The sequence below is a fragment of the Lucilia sericata genome, unplaced genomic scaffold (genome assembly GCF_015586225.1).
Source record: "Lucilia sericata isolate MDLA Ls3-8-SP2 unplaced genomic scaffold, ASM1558622v1 Contig000853F_arrow, whole genome shotgun sequence".
Classification (NCBI taxonomy): Eukaryota; Metazoa; Arthropoda; class Insecta; order Diptera; family Calliphoridae; genus Lucilia; species Lucilia sericata.
In genome coordinates, this window is record NW_023994845.1 from 133,928 (window position 1) to 152,082 (window position 18,155).

The 18,155-nt window shown below is 29.1% G+C and overlaps 1 protein-coding gene across 1 annotated transcript in view; it reads right to left on the reverse strand.

Moving 5' to 3' along the window:
• Window positions 1-18,155, reverse strand: part of LOC119608582 (zinc finger protein 1) — a 40,406-nt gene that overhangs the window by 12,675 nt on the left and 9,576 nt on the right. The window contains exons 2-3 of the mRNA XM_037963055.1: window positions 5,358-5,539; window positions 4,433-5,254 (exon numbers count right to left, since the gene is read on the reverse strand). Of these exons, the coding sequence (XP_037818983.1) occupies window positions 4,433-5,254; window positions 5,358-5,539 (1,004 nt within the window). The remainder of the gene's footprint in view (window positions 1-4,432; window positions 5,255-5,357; window positions 5,540-18,155) is intronic.

An 18,155-nucleotide genomic window follows, 5' to 3' on the forward strand; every position in this document is an offset into this window, starting at 1 on the left:
TTTTTTTTGGTTAAACTGTTGTAATTGTTTGTCTGTATATTATGAGCTTTCATTTGTATGAATTGCTTGCTAGTATAGCTGGACTTGCTTTGCTCTTTTACCTAAAGTGCTTGCAATTTTTCAATTGTATTTACTACTTTTTGCATTGCTGCTGTTGGTTTTTTGGTTTACTGACTCTCCTGTTTGCTAAAGTGCAAATGCTTCAATGTCCTTTTGTAGAGTTTTTTTTTCGTTCATTCATTTCATAGTGAATAATCGTTTCATTTGTTTGTGTATAAAGGTAACAAATGGTTTCAATATGTATGTGTAAACCATTAAAAAACAAACATTAACAAAAAGTTAAAAAATTGTTTAAATAAGAGATAAAAAAACGAACAACAAATGCATACAGAGTTAAATAAATATTTAATTGTTGCAAGTTTCTGTAGCAAAACTTTGTTTAAGGGCAAAAAAATGGCTTGAATATGTTAAAATGGATAAATGAATGAATGTAGGTTTGTTTGTTTGTATATAAAGTGAGTTTGACCAATAATTTATGGGCAGTCATTTGGTCAACAATTATATTGTATGTGAGTATTTGACCTTTTTTTTTACTGATGCTGCTGCTTGATGCCACTGGTCATTACAATGACGTTAAACATCAACAAAATACACTCAAAGAATTTTTTTAAATACTTATAAAGAGAACAAGTATTTCCTGTTGGTTTCTTGAAAAGGAAGTGAGCTTTAGCAGGTAGATATCAACAATTTCCGGTTTGATCTTGTTAACTTCTTTTTTACCAACATTTTTGTGTGAGTGTTTATTTGTATATGAGTATGAATAGGCTTTACAATGTAAAGTGTTTATAAAACATTTCAAATTGCAATGTGATAATGATGAAAAGAGACTTGAACCTTCAATATCAACACTTTGTATGGGTGAGTTTATATGTAACATATCAACACCGTAAGACTGACCATCAATATATACCCCTTGTTATTAACAATTGTTTGTGTTTACCATTTAAATGGCAGACAACGAGCATCAACAGTTACAAAAAAAATGGTTTAAATATATATATTTAACTGTAAATAACAACAAATACACTCAAACAGTAAACATTTTATACTTTTCACATAGACATACATACATTTACATACATACATATAAAGTGTATATTCTATATCCGGCCTGCCATTACTCTGTGGTCAAGTGGGTGATGCCAAAATGATTTCCAATGCGAAAAAACTGTTATATGCCAGTTGAATTGTTTGACCCCTGAATGTTGGCTTTGGCGTAGAGTTTTTTTCTGCTCTCTCTGTTTAAATGTCACCACATAGTGGTTGGCCATACACTTTATAGTGTTAAATTTTCATAAAATGTAGTAAATATATCACATATGTTAAACTAGGTTTAAAAATAGTTTGTATTTTTTTAACTATTTACTTTTAAGTTACTAAAAAAAATTTAAATTTCCAGCTGTTGAGTCCTTACTCACTCACACCCATTTATTATGATGGGTGATTTGTATATGTATGTATGATAAATAACTTTTACAAAATATTTATTTCATATGTCACTATTTTGCATAATTAATTGGTTTTCACACATAATATTGGCGTATTAAATGAGATTATTTTATTGTTTTATTGCCAGCCTGCAGGTTGCCCGGTTCATTTATGATGACTTCGTGAATACTTTTTTGTAGCAAATTAATTACAATTATTGTTTTTATTTAAATTATTTTATATTATTTAAACTCCAGCAAAAATCCTGATGTTTTACTGGAACTTAAAAACGTTCCCTATTATTCCTTTACTTGAAATGTAATACATTGTTTACTTTATATAAGCGGGGTATTGAAACAAGTGTTCTAATGATACTTAAGTGTCTCTCACAAAGTCTAGAAAGTAACGCGCAAGCCACCTTATGATATTCCTTTACTGATCCCTCTTTTTGTTTTTTTAAGCCCTTAAAACTACTGGGTATGTTTTTGATAAATTTAAAATTGGTTTGTTTGCTTGTGTTCTCGGCAAAAAGGTGTTTAATTGCATTGTTTTACATGATTATTGTTTACTTTTTTCATTTATTATAAAAGCTTCTATAAATTATTTTAATGATATACAAATACCATCATCATATGTTAAAACATATTTAATAAAATATTGTTTAATAAATTAAAATTTATGGCAAAATATCAAGACGAAGTTAGAGGGGCAGGTGTATAAGAACTGAAATATTTAATATATATTTTGCAAGGATATTTTTTGAATGTTAGGATCATGTTCTCCCTGCTGTACATATGTCTCTCAATTATGAACCGATCTTGCTGATTAGACTAACTAATTATTGAAATTAAACTTCAGGATATGATCGGTTATGTTTATTTTAATTTATTAAGAAGTTTTTTTTACATATTTAAGTCATTTGTGAAGCGATCTTGCTGAAATGATCAGGAATGTTTGTTTTATTCCATGATCATTTGTAAACCGATCTTATTGATTTGAATGAAATATTTTACCAAAAACTTTCAGGAAATGATCACACAAGTTTATCGTATTCTATGAACAAGTTTACATATAAATTTCAACTATTTATGAACCGATCTTGCTGATATCAATCATTATTTGATTTTCAGGAAATGATAACTTAAGTTTATCTTATACTATGCACAACTTTATATATAAATTTGAAACAATTATAAACCGATCTCGCTGATTTGAATAACTAATTATTGAAATTAAACTTGAAGATCATTCAGGAAATGATCGGTAATGTTTATCTTAATTCGTGAAGAAGTTGTTTTTACATATTTAAGTCATTTGTGAACCGATCTTGCTGAAATGATCAGAAATGTTTGTTTTATTCCATGATCATTTGTAAATCGGTCTTGTTGATTTGAATAATTAGATCTTGAAACTATTTATGTTTGAAGAAAAATTGTATCGAAATTCCCAGGAAATGATTACGCCAAGTTTGTCTTATTCTATGTATACATATTCTATAAACCGATCTTGCCAATTTGAAGAATTAAATTTTGAAACTATTTTTGAAGAAAAATATCAACATTTCCGGGAAATAATCATAATCTCAAAGAACATTTATAAACCGATCTTGCTAATATGAAGTTTGAAGGAAAATTATATCAAAATTATCAGAAATAGAACACGCAAGTTTATCGTTTAATGTGAAAAAGTTTGTTTATATTTTTATAAACTGATCTTGCTGATTTGAAGAATTAAATCTTGCAACTAAGTTTGATGAAAACAATGTTACCAAAAAATTTTAGAAAATGATCAGCCAAGCTCATTGTAATATGTGAACAAGTTTTTTTTCGTATATTTCTGCCAATAAGGAACCGATCTTGCTGGCCGATCAGACAAGTTCATTGTAATATGTAAACAAGAAACCGATCTTGCTGATTTAAATGATTAGCCTAAGTATAACTTATGCTCTCAATCATTTGATATCCATTTAAACTTAACTTCAACCTAAAAATTTGAAATAACTATAAAACGGAAATGTTTGAAATTCTTTTTAAAAATTCCTTAAATTGAAAACTAAAAAAAATTAAAAAAAAAATATTTAACTTAATCAACAAACTTCAATCAAAGGCATCAATAAAATATTACTATAAGAAAAATTCTTTACAAAAACAACCAAGTCAATTATGAGGTACATACTACGAGTAAAAATCATTTTTAAAACACACAAGGCAAGTCAACCATGAGCAAAATAAAAAAACAGCAGCAGTAGCAGCAAAAACACAAACAAAGCCAAGTTTTGTTCTGATTTTGCTGCCAATGGACTGGACTGTACTCTAAATGATGGGGGTACAAAGATCACTACGAATACTGTTTTTTTTGTTGCTATTTTTCCTTATACATATAAAAAAAATTATAATAATAAATAATATTTCTTTAATAAAGAATAAGGTGTATATTGGAATTGTATGCAAACCTTTGTGGTTTAAGGCAGTTTAATTATTAAAATAAAAAGATTATAATTATACGTATTGTGGTTTTGTAAAAAAAGGAAAATTAAAATAGAGATAATAATGCTCATAACAAAATGAATCATTTATGTAAAATGTTTAACAACTTATCACACAAAATTTCATTTCATAAATAATAAAATAATGAAAAAATATGTGGAACCAGAAAAACAAAACCCGAACTAAAACGGCGGCTTATCATGTTACATCTAAAACTCTCACTTTAAACAATGTAAACTCTTTGTATGGCAGGCAGCTTAAGGAAAGCAATGATTACTAAGGCAAGTAATAATAACTTTTTAAATTCCTTTTTGTTTTTTTGAAATATGCTTATTTAACGTATCATTAACACTTGCAGCCATTATACAATTTATGAGTTTTCAACTCTAGAATTGATATGATGGACGTAAAATGAAATAAAAAGAAAAAAAAAATGAACGTTTCGTATAAGTACTCACTTGATTAACACCATTCTGTTGAGACTGGGGAGATTGCGCATTGGGTGAATGCATGAGTTCATGCTTTTCGAGTTCAAGACGATTTTGAAATAAAGCCGTACAGTGTAGACACTGATAGGGAGCGCTAATACTGCTAGCAGCTGAATTATTATCACTGCCTCCACAAGAACCGGGACTGGAGGTAGAACGCATTGTATCCATTTCATTATGAGCAAATGAATGATGGGGAATTTGTTGTTGTTGCTGTTGTTGTTGTTGGTGGTGATGATGTTGCAATAAATGTGAATTGCTATGATGACCATTAAAAGCTAATAAATGTGCTGTGGGTGAGGTTTCACCATTATTATGTTGTTGCTGTTGCTGCTGCTGATGTTGTTGTTGCATAGCTAAGGCCGCCATAAATTGTGCTGCAGCAGCCGGATGTAAATTATGTGGTAAATGTCCTGCTGCTGCTGCTGCTGTAGCAAAAGGTGTTGCCGTTGCTGTTGAGAGATCTGTTGTATGATGGTTATTGTTATTTTGTATAGAGGCTGTTGTGGGCTGTGAGGAATTGGAGGAGTGTGTAGGTGAATTGGGTGCGGAGGTTTGTGGCATAATACTATTGTTATTTTTCTCTTGACTATTGTTATTATTATTGTTAATATATGATTTATTTTCGCCGGTACTAATATTACTCTCATTATCATCACTTTCCTCTAGATTTGTAGAGGAATTATGATGTATTGACTGTTGCAGCTGCTGCTGTTGTTGTGGACTGGGAAATGAGGGTTCTATATTTAATTTATCATGAGGATGTTCGGAGGCTATATGATTGCGTAAAGGCTGTAAATAGTTAGTAAAAGAGAACAAAATATTTTGTTAGTTTTAGTTAAATTTACCTAAAAGTTTATTAAAAATGTTATAAAGTATTTTAACAAATACCCACCTCAAAACCCGACAATCTAACATGACATTGAGGACAGGAGACCATAAAATCAGTTTGTTGTGGCTGTGGCGATGAGGCACCCATCGAAGATGCCGGCATACCCGTTGAATTTTCATCATCATGTGTGGCACTACTGCCGCTTTTGGGCTGATGATGATGCAATGTAGAGGCCAAAGAAGGAACTGTAAAGAAACACAGAAAAATACACAAATAAAAATTAATTAATTTTGGAGAAAAAAGAAAAAATTCTGCAGAATTTTAAGGTAGTTTTTTTTTTGTTAAATAACAAAACTATTGTTATTATTTATGAATATGAATTTAATTTGCTGGACCAACAAATATACACACACAAACATTGAATTCTTTTAATCAAAACAAATTAACTAAATACAGAGCCTACCAAGAATTACACACACACGCATAATTTTAAAAATATTTTTAAGGGGAATAGGTAGGGAAATGTTTAAAAGTTATCCGAAAAAGTACTTTTTTTAGTGAGGTGTTAAGCCGCTTCATTTCATTATTCTTTTTGGTTGTTTGAGGCTTAACAAAGTACTTTTTTTGTTTCCTGCTTAAAAATTTAGTTAGCCACTTTATACTAACTTTAGTTTCTATATATTTTGGTACTTTTGCCCTTATTATAGTACTTTTATTTACCCACATTATAGTAGCCTTAGTTTCAATCTATTTTGGTACTTAAGGGCTTAATAAAGTACTTTTCGAATATCTTTATTAAGCATTCCTAAACGGGAATTAGTTTGTAAGTTTGGTATAAAGAGAAAAGGTTATTAAAGTACTGATAAAAAGTACTTTCTATAGAGCCTGGGTTAGAAAACAAGTTAAATGCTTTATAGTACAAAAAGAAGTTTGTGGAGGGCTAAATAAAGTGCCCTGTTTTAAAATATCTCCTTTGTTGGTACTTTGGTTCACAATAAAGTACTTTTAGGTACAATATAATTAACCATCTCTATATGTGGGAATTCTGTTTGTGTTAGTGACCAGAGATAAGCTTTACACAATATGTACTCGAAACACTTGGTACCGTTAAACACAAATTTAAATCATGAACGGATTCTTAAAAAACAACAACAACAACAAACCCACACATAAAAAACCTGAAAGAACTAAGAAATAACATTAATTATAACTGTAAACAGAGTACAAAAAAGTACCAAGAAAAAAATCAAAATGGTCGTTTTTTAAAGGGGCATTTCTTTGCTGAATAAGAAGGTATTTAAAGTTTTGTGATGATGATCTCATCTTTTAACTAATAAACCCAACAACAGGAACAGAAAACAAACTTTAATACAACAACATTAATAACGAAAAAAAAAACACAAACTGACTTCTTGACTTTAAGAGAGGTCTTCAAAGATCAACGATTTTTTTTGTTGCTATTCATTCCTACACAACAATACCCCTTGTTTGTTCTTAAGAATACACAAGAATCAGTAAAAGAGAAAAAGAAAATAAAAAGAAAACGAAGTTTAACGAAGATAAACACCATGTTGTTTTCCATGTGAGCCATAAATTGTAAAGCGAAGGTGAGACAGCAAAAAAAACAAGACTTTGAACAGCAATAACAACAAGTATGAATGACTTGGAAGTCAAGAGAATGAAAAAGACAAGTCACACACGCACACACACATACTTACTAGTAAGTGTGAGTAAGAATATAACCTCAAGATGGTTGCTTGACTTTGCTTTAGTAAACATATACAGTTAAACTTAAACTAAAAATGGAGTTTAACGACGTTATCTCTTTCTATATACTAAGTATAAACAATGTACAGTTATAACTAAAATAACGGGTAATGCTTGAGTGTGTATGTGTGTGAGTGAGTGTTTGTGTAAAACATTAATTTCAATTGTTCAAAGAAATAGTTGTTTTAATAATAATAATGATGATCACTGAGATGATGATAATAAAGTTAATGTGTAATACTCATACTATAAACAACAGTCAGCGAACCTTGTATTTGTTTTTATTAAACAAGGAATGCATTAAATTGTGTGTATATTTTTTGTCATTTGATCATTGAGTGGCAGCTCTGTGAATGTACCTTAATTTACCTCAATTAACAATACATTACATTCAATGAATACTCTACTGTTTTTATTATTACGACGGCTGCAGCCTGGAGTTCGTTTACTTTACAAACGAAAAAAAAAGCATAAAGTTGCATGCGGGCGCGCACACTTACTTAAACTACTGTGTGTGGGGGAAAACATGATGATTATTATTTTATTACACTGATGAATAACAGTTGTTGAATGAACGAAAGTACATACATATGTGAATAAGTTGTACCTTTGATTAATAGTAACACGCATGCGTTACAAATTTTATTGGACTCTGCTGCTTTGGGGTTGCTGTGGATAGAACCATTTTTTGAACTATAATAAACCCAATGTTTATTAAATTGTTGTTTTCTTTTCGACAAGAAAATAATAATAATAAAACAATTTTTATAACAATTAATAATAAAAGTTCAATAAACGTTGGAAATTTAATTGTAATAGAAAACTAAATTTGTTATAAAGAATATGCGAGTTTAATAGAAAGGAACATCATAGAGGTAGAGTAATAATAGTATCGAAAAGAAAAATGTATGTAATTTAATAGGATTTTTGTTAACAATTAATGAAATGAAAAGTTGTGGATTTTATATAAAAAAATCAATAATTTGTTAAAGAAACCGTTTTTAAAGAAAGCAAGTTTTCTAAATACCTAAAACAGAAATAACGATCTATCTTTGAAGAAGGTTACTAGTGAAAATCGATGTATAAAAGCCAGAGATATTATCAAGAGAACATAAGAACTTTTTGTAGCAATCAATCAATGAAAGTTCAAAAATGTTCAATAATTCGTTAAAGTAACTATTTCGTAAAATTTAAGATTCCTAAGCTCCTAATTAACTTCTTATAAAGCAAAAGTAACGATCTCTCTTTAAAGAATGTTTACACTGGAAATCAAGTAAACTTAAGTACTTTTTTAAGGGTTTTCATGTAAGATGGAGAAATTCAGAAGGCTGTATTTATGTTCAATTATTTATTTGATAAATTTAATAAAATTTTTATAATTTCAGATGGATTCGGTTAACAAAACATAAGTTTAATCGAGTATGTTTTGAAAAATCAAGTTTGCAGTATTCTGGAACTTTACTGCAATAATTTATTTCCCCAATCGGGGGTAAATAGAAATAAAAAGAAAAAAGGTTATAGACATTCTAAAAATGGCATACCGCTTAGATATGTTCGTCTGTCGGTAAGCTGAGCTAAATGTTCTCAGTATTCTGGAACTTTACTGCAATAATTTATTTCCCCAATCGGGGGGTAAATATAAATAAAAAGAAAAAAGTTTATAGACATTCTAAAAATGGCATACCGCTTAGATATGTCCGTCTGTCGGTAAGCTCAGGTAAACATTTTAAAACAAACTCCAAAATTTTTCAGCAAAACAAATTATTTATTTGCCTCAATTAGAAATCAAGTTGGCAGTATTCCGCCAACATTTTATATAACAAAATTTAGCAAAATATTTATTTTTATCTTTACAAAAATGACAATTGAAAATCACTTCTTATAAATATTTATACGATTGCTAACATTTCTATTAGAATTTTTTGTTTGTTTTCTATTAAATTTTCTTTATTAATATCAATTTATTTATGACTTTATTTGTCAATACAAATAAATATTTAGTTATAATTTTCAATAAACAAAATTTAACTTTGTTAAATAACCGAAATTCTTATAAAAAGATAACTGTTGTCAAGTGATTTTTATTTTTGTGAAGAGCAGGAAACTAAAGTTTTCGTGTTAGTTTTTGAGGCAAACAAATTAATCAAAATTAATTGATAGAAACAAATAATTTGAGAAATTTTAGCAACTATTAAAGGTAGTTGAAAAAGTAGAAATTGTAAAAATATATTCGGTTGAAATAAAAAACATTTTAAACATTTGCTGGTAGTTTAAACAAAGCTATATAAAATTTTAAAATAAAAGAAAACAGAGTTGTTTGATTGTTTGTGTACTCCCCGAAATACTCTTAAACAAACAAACAAATGACTCCATTCCAATTTTATAATTGTTCTTTTTTTTACCGTTCAGTTATATACAGTTATATACTCTTTGGGGGCAGGAGACAGAGTGTCAAGTTCTTTGTGTGCAAAATTATTTTTGTATTGTTTCATGTACTGCAACATTATTTTACGGGAAAGGGATTATTTCGGTCCACAAATTGTTTGCCAATATTTTGTTTCGTTCTTATTGTAAATTATATATACAATTCTTGCTATTACAAAACCAAATGTGATGGCTGGGATAAAAAAGTAACTTTTTGAAACAGTTGTAAAACTGAAAATTGCATGGAATGTTTTGTGTTTTTTTTTTCTTGTTTTGTTTTTCCTTCATACTCGAAACATATGCAAAAATACCTTTTGGGTAAAAATCTTTCACAGGAAATAAAATACATATACGTGTTTTTTTTTTTGGCCGAAAAAATAGACTACATCACTACACCATATGAAAAAAATCATTGAACATTTTTTTTCGGGGGGTTTTTAACAAAAGATTTTAAGCTGTTTTTTGTGAAGTGAGGGTTTAAAAAAATATTTGTTGTTGTTTTTTTTTTTATTATTTTTTGGTATTAATTTTAAATAAAATTTTTGTTTGTTTTTTTTTTTTTTTTAATTTTTTGGTTAAAGAAACAAAAGCATTTGCCAAAGGCTATAATGCAACGCCTGCATTACAACTTTTTTTATATATTTTTTTTTTTTTTTTGGGAAAAAAGTAAATTTTATGTAAATACACTCTTTTGCATTTTTATGCAATACAACAATAGTTATAAATTTTACACAATTGCCCAGTAATTGTTAAAATGTTAAATAAAATCCAATAAAATTTGTTGTTACATTTCATTTGGAAATTAATACAAAAGGATTTAAAAGGTAACTATAAATATGGGCAATAAAAATGGCAAATAAAATAGACAAAAAATTATAATGAAAATTAAAGAAAAAAATAGGAACAAATTTAAATTTTAAAAAAATTTTTAATAAAAAAACTTTGTTATTTTAATGAAAACATTAAAATAATCTCATGCTCTTGTTAAGGTTTAAGCGGTAGAATTCTGCTGGTTAAAATATAAGTTAAAACACGAAGTTATAATTCTCGTAAACGTTTTCGTTTTATGTCTGGAAAACTTTTGTTATACTAAAGGTGCTTAAAATTGCAATTGCTCATTAAACTTAACACAGTTTTGTTTTCTCTTTTTTTGTTTTTTAAAAATTTTTTATAAGTTTTATGCACCATTCCTTTGGTCGTTCCTCCTTAGTTGTCTAGTGAGTTGGCTGTTGCCATCAATATGCTTAAATGTTCATTCTATGCCTAATACATCATGATGCCTTGACATGTTTGTCTTACGAAAAAAAGTGCAAAAAAGCAAAAATAAAATCTCCAACTAAAATTAGTCTTATTATATTTAAATACAAGTGCTTGCTGCGTTACAAAAACTGCCAGCAGACCTGTGACAACAAAATATACAACAATTTCTTTAAGATTTTTTGCACCTTTAAGAGGGAATACAAACTCCAAATAGTTAAATTTAAAACTAAAAGAAAACAAAAAAAATCCAAAAATTCTTTAAGAAAAAAAGAAAACATTTAAAAATGAATCACTTTTCAAAACAATGACTAAAAGGAAGAAAAGAAAAAGAAAGACCACATATGTTGGTGGCTGGTGATTTCCTCTGATGCTCTATACACTCTTATTACCTACAGCAATATGAGCCCTCCACCTACACGGCATATTTTTTTACACTAAAGTCAAATAGTAATAAAGGTGCTTGGTAAATAAATGAAAAAGAAATACTTAAGTGTTGACTCTGTTTGACTGGTAAAAATCTATAAATATGCACTTTGAAATTACAGATTTTATTACAAATCATTTGAGAGGCAGGCAAAAATTCTAAAGCAGTTCTTTATTATTAGTACTATAAGAAAAAGAGCCTTTACTTTTTTTTAAATTCTATGGGTAAATTTTAAAGTAGAAACATGTGTTTTCAATATGTTAATGTTTTTATTGTTGTTTGTTTGCTTTTTTTATATAAGAAAAGGTAAACTATAAGAAAATTATTTAAAAATAATCAGATGCCTATTGAGACCTTGATAAAGAGTAAAGAGATTAAACAAAGGAAATGGGCTCAAAAAAGAAAGGATATGTTGAGTATGAAAAGGCAAAAAGGAAAAGGTTTAAGGGGGAAATTAGAAGGGAAATGTTTATGTCTTATTTTTATTTATAAATTTAATATATTTTTTATAATTTCAAATGGATTTGGATGACAAAATTTATGTTAAAACGAAAAACATTCGAAAAATAGTAATAGGTGCAATACGGATCATTACTGCAACATTATATTTCCCCATTTGGGGGGTAAATAGAAATAAAAAGAAAAAAGGTTATAGATTTAAAACTCAGAAGGCTGTAAAAAGAGTCCAGATTCAAGAATAAGGATACTTATACGCCGCTTAGTAATGATCGCCCATCTGTCGTTAAGTTAAGGTTAAAATAGAGCGTAAGGGTGCCCCATAAGCATTAGGTTTTCGCAAATAATTTCTGCAAATCAGAAAAAAAGTTTAAAGTCAAACTTAAACATAAGAAATGGGCTCGAAAAAGGGAAAGGTTTACGTAGTTAATTAATATATTTTTTATAATTGCAGATGGATTTGAGTGACACAATTTAAGTTAAGTTAAGAAAAATCGTAATAGGTGCATTTCGGATCATTACTGCAACAATTTATTTCCCCATTTGTGGGGTAAATAGAAATAAAAAGAAAAAGATTTATAACTCAGAAGACTCTAAAAAGAGTCCTGGATCAAGAATAAAGATACTTATACGTCGCTTAGCAATGGTCGTCCGTCTGTCGGTATGTTAAGTTTTAAATAGAGCGTAAGGGTGCCCCATAAGCATTAGGTTTTCTGCTAATCAGAAAAAAGTTTTAAATCAAACTTAAACATAACTCAACAAAATTATTAGCAATCGCGATTGAAGTTTTCTGGAACTTTGCTGCAACAATTAATTTATTTCCCCATTTGGGGGGTAAATAGAAATAAAAAGAAAAAAGGTTATAGATTTATAACTCAAAAAACTCTAAAAAGAGTCCAGTTTCAAGAATAAGGATACTTATACGCCTCTTAGTAATGGTCGTCCGTCTGTCGTTAAGTTAAGGTTAAAATAGAGCGTAAGGGTGTCCCTTAAGCATTAGGTTTTCGAAAATAATTTCTGCCAATAAGAAAAAAGTTTAAAGTTAAACTTAAACATAACTCAACATCAGCTCTTTTTCCTTTGAATTTTACAAAATTATTAGAAATGGAGTTTCCAGTAACTTAGTTACAACAATTTATTTCCCCATTTGGGGGGTAAATAGAAATAAAAAAGAAAAAAGGTTGTAAAATTATTAATTAATGTCTCGAAAAAGAAAGTAAATACTGAAATAGGGAACTTTATAAGCCGCTAAGTTGAGTCCGCGAGTAAGGGATTTTTATAAGCCGCTAAGTTAAGTCCCCCTATCAGTTAGTTAAGATGTAAGGTATCTCTCTCAGCAGCAGCTCTACTTTTCATTCAAAGTTTCTTTCAAAATTCATTTAAACATTAATTTATTAGCCTACAATAAGGCACGTTTTGCAAAAGTTAAAAAAAAGTATTTAAAAAAAAACCTCAAATAAATAATATTTATTTTATTTGAGTATAAAGTAAAACAATAATCTGTGTCAATGTTTACCATCACCTGTACACATGCCAACATCACTTCCACCAGCCATGTCCATTATCATCTATCTATCCTACGTCCAAAACCTCAAAACATCGTCACAATGATGTCTTCTTTTCTCAAAAAGAAAACAATAACAACAAATTGTTGTTTATTATTTTTACGGCTGTAGTTGTTGTATTTGGAACAGATCTTCGTTTTTCGTCTTTTTATGTTCTCTTTGCGTCATTTTTTTTTTATGGCGACAATAAAAAAGTATTTTTCTATAAAAATTGTTAATATTTAAAATTTATGTACGTTTGAAAAAAATCCCTTGTGGTGATTTATATATTTTAAAATTGTTTTCTACATATTTCAAACTATAGATTTTGTTTTTGGGGCCGTATGCTTATTTTCCCCCTCTCTCCTTTAATTTTTGTTTTTTTTAGCAAATAATTTCTAAATAATTTTAAATATAGTTTACACCCTCAAGGTTTTGTTGGTGTTTTGAGGGTAATTTTAAAAACACTTTATTTTATAAAAATTCCATACGCTATCAGTTGCTGCTAATTTGTACCTGTTGACAAAAGAATGTCAACATTCCTTTGGCATTTAAAAGTTTTTTAATAATTTAATGACAGCTTAGTGTCAAAAATGCTTTTTAACTTAAACTGGCAGTGAAATATGCTTTTAAGTTTTTTCATTCTTTCAAAATTTTGTATTTTAAATATTTCCCCCTAGAGTAAAACGCTACCTGTGTGTGTTGGCTTTTAATTTTTTTTTAACTTAATAATTTAATTATTTATTTGTTTATTTTTATTATTATTTTCTCAAGGGGGTTTTAAACTAAATATTTATTTGTTAGTTTTTTTTCAAAAGCTCATATTTCTTATGGTAAACTGTTGTCCCTGTGAACATTTTCGCGTGTTTTTGTCATGTTATTTATGTTCGTATGCTTTAGCACAAGCAAATTTCTTTTGATATTTTTTTTAGTTTCTTTAAATTTATAATTTATTAAAATGATTTTTATAATATCATAAAGGTGTTTGATTATAGACAAAAGCAAATTTTATTTATTTCAAAACCCCCTCTAATGCTCTGTGTCCCCCTTTTTGTTATAGAAAAAATACACTTGTGCGTTTAAGTATGTTGTACGTGGGTGTATTCGATATTTTTTATAACTGCAAAATTGGACTTTACTTTAATTTTTATGACAATTTATGTTTGTCAAACGAAAACAGGTGAAAATGTTTATTTTTTATGATAATTGCCTGAAAATCTGATAGTATTTTGTACGAAAATACAAATTTTTGTTGGGTTTATATTTTTTAGCTGTTTTTTATGGTTGTCTCTATAAAATTTTATCCGAGTATTTTTCAATAAAAAACATGTTGGTGTCAAAGTCATAAAATTGTTATACAAAGAACATAAATTTCGGGTTTGAATTATAAAAAAAAATATTTAATTTCTTTTTAAATAGTTAAGAAAGAAATGAAAGTTCTCTCAAGATTAAAAGGAAATTTCAGATAAAATTAGATTCAAAATTGTAAAGTGAAACAGGACCAAAAACTAATCGTTGTCAATACAATTTTATAACCTTTTTTTAACATAACCTTGAAAAATTTTTCAATATTTTATTAAAAACATAAATTTTCCTTTTTTTGAAAAATTTTCAAAAAATTATTTTAAATTAATTTTAAAGTATTTTTTCTTTCCAAAATCAATATAAAACCACCAAAAACACTTAAAGCTTTTATGATTTATTTAAATAAAAAATGTTGTTCAAATAAAAATACATAAATTTCCTCATAAATTAATAAAACATTTTACGAAATAGCACAAAAGAAAAATGAGCTTAACCCGGTATTGCCCAGAACTTTTTTTGTTTTGTATTTTGATCAAAAGATGTATACTCATGTATTTTGCCCTTCTGAGCACGAAAATGAGGTCGATTTTTCAATAAATTGTTTAGTTTTTCCGGAAAACGTGAAAAACTAGCGTTGCCATATGGTAATCCTGGGTCGCCTAGGGTACAGGTTTTTTTCGAAAAAAAAATATTATTTTTGGATATGCTTAAAAAAAAAACGATGTTTCAAACATGTTTATTGAAATTAAAAATAAAGAAAATAATTCATTTTTGTGAAAAGAAGGAAAAAAAATTTTGAACTTATGTAAATCATGGTTTGGTATGGTAACTTGCAAAACACTTTACGCAAAGCCCAACGTTGCATTTTACACATGCTGTTCTTCCGTTAACTTTGCATCGATCACCAGCACAGTGTCTACGATTTGATGGTACTACAAAATGTCCAATTTGATCATAACGGAGAGTGTGTTCAACTCGACCCGGCTGTTGTGCATATCTGTGGGAGGTCATAGGACCAGATGTTTTGGCTTTTGTACCATAATGTTTGCAGTAGTATACTGCAAGTTGTTTTCGAAACTCAAGCTGAGTCATTGTCGGTTGGTCTTTTCGATAAAGCTGCCAAGCATTTTGAATACAAGCATCTATGAGCCAGGTAAAAATACTAGACCACCACTTCTTTCCTCTATATGCGATTCGATATTGAGACAAATTTTGGTCCAATCGATCTACTCCGCACATATATTTGTTGTATTCCGTGATTGCAAGAGGACGGGGTACATTTATTTTAGCTCCCCTTTCCTTAGAATAACGTTGTGCCATGGACTTCGGATTTTCGCCAAAGCAAGTAGATAACATGCAGACAACACTATTATCTTTCCACTTCACCAAACGAATACCTGTGCTTTTCATCTCAATCGATTCGGAATAACCTCTTTCCATCGACTTGAAAGTTTTTTTATGTGCTAGTGGACAGCTTGCTGGAATGCGATTTTCACGTATTGTTCCCGTAGCATTATATCCGCATGATTTCAAATAAGCCAACAAAGGATAGCTGGTAAATAAATTATCAAAATAAAATGAAAATGGTAGCAATTTCATTTCATCGGAGAAATCATCAATCATGTTTACTAATGGAGCCGCGCATTTTCCAAATTTGGCTTCATATTCAGAATTGGACCGAGGATTCTTTCCCTGGTAAATTTCGAAGTTCACCAGATACCCCGATGGAGTGCAAAGAGACCAAACTTTATATCCAAACCGTAATGGCTTGCCTTTAATGAACTGCTTGCAACCATGTCTACCAAAATAGGCTATCATACTTTCATCGAAGGATAGGTTTTGTTCAGTATGAAAATGCTCTATCATTTTTGCTTTTAGGTGGTCTGTAAGAGGACGCAATTTCCACATTTTATCGAAATTTGCGCCCTCTTTCGAAGGGGCCTTGGAATTATCTTCGAAGTGAAGACACTGCAAAATCTCTTGAAAACGATTCCGACGCATGGTGCTACTTACAAGATTGTTGCGAATGACTTCATCCTGACTCCACAAATTCCTAAAATTGGAGTGATAATTGAAGCCCGTTACTATCAGTATGCCGATAAATGCGCGCAGTTCACCGACTGTTATATTTGGATTCGGTCTATTATGTTCTGTTGCATATATTGCACTTTGTTCACAAATGTGTGTCAATATTGCATCATCAAAAAACTTTTCGAATTGTTGATGTGGTAGTAAGTCACGACAATCCTCATAATTTGCAGCTGGAAAAATGGGAACAAGATATGATGAATTATTCTTTATCCACTGGAATATCGTTTCCTTGTTTCCTGGCGGTAATGCAACATTAGAAGGTTTTGGTTGTACTTTACGTAACCGCTTTCTATCCGGCGATGCTGTACGCTTTGATGTTGTTGGTTGATCCCCCATATCTTGAGATATGTCTTCTACAATAATAGAGTGTAACTCTTCCTCATTTGGGGCTAACGAATTCAAGATTAAAAAAATTAAACCAATTATAAACTTAAATTTTTTCAAACATGCCTCCAAGTTCATCTTCTTCATCAATGTTTTGTAAATGGCGTCCACTAGCCATTACAAGTTCACAGCCACCTTTTAGCTGACCCGGGCAAACATTATCTGGAACTCCATCACATTCTTCTTCAGCATCATCTTCGCCAGATATGTTTCCATCTATAGGAGGTTCGATGTAAATGGCAGTTGGTAAATCGGTAAGCTCATTATCATCTTCAGCTTCATCAAGCTCTTGAATATAATCGAGCATTTGTTGTAATGACAAACCCCTAAGACCGCAAAATTTATGAAATGACAACAAAATATTAATAACTATACAAGAAATGTGCAAAACATCTCAGAAATTCATATGAAACGCGAATAATTAAACCTGTACCCTAGGCGACCCACGATTACCATATGGTAACGCCTTGAAAACAATATAAAAAAATAGTACAAGGAAATAAATTTTCTTAATAAATTAAATCACGTTTCATAGTTTATTTCTTTAGCTACTAACGGATATAGTTTTTATTAAAATTCGTTAAAAAATTATTACTTAAAATGAGTACTTACCGACGTGCCATGTCTTAAAACGGAAAATTTAATTTTTTTTTTTGTGACCACAATTGAAGATGCTATAACTTCGGTAACTTAACTCAGAATAAAAAAAAAATACACTTGTTTGGCAAACAACAAATGTTTTACATTAATCTGAATGTCTTTCTTTTACTTCTGTTATTTCTTTTTAGATTAATTCGTGAAAATATAACGGCATATTTTGCGTTACCATATGGTAACCGTGGGTTATTTCGGGTTAATATTAATTTAAAAAAGAAAAATGAAAATAAATAAAACAACATTAACACCTTTTGAAATGGAAAATTAATAAATTTTAATAAAAAAATTTTCAAATAGAAAAAAAGACATGTGGAAGAGATTAAGTAAAAATGTTTTTAATTTAATAATTTTAACAAGTTTTTGTTTAATTTTTTAAAAAAATTTATGGAATTTTTATGAATCAATCAAATTAAAAAAAAAATATTAAAGGGAGAAGTATTACTTCGTCCCTTTTTTTAAAGGAGAGAAATTTTAAAAATTTAGAAGAGAATTATATCAAGATACAGATTAAGGGACCTAAAGGTTAAAATGATAAGTGTTTACGAACTT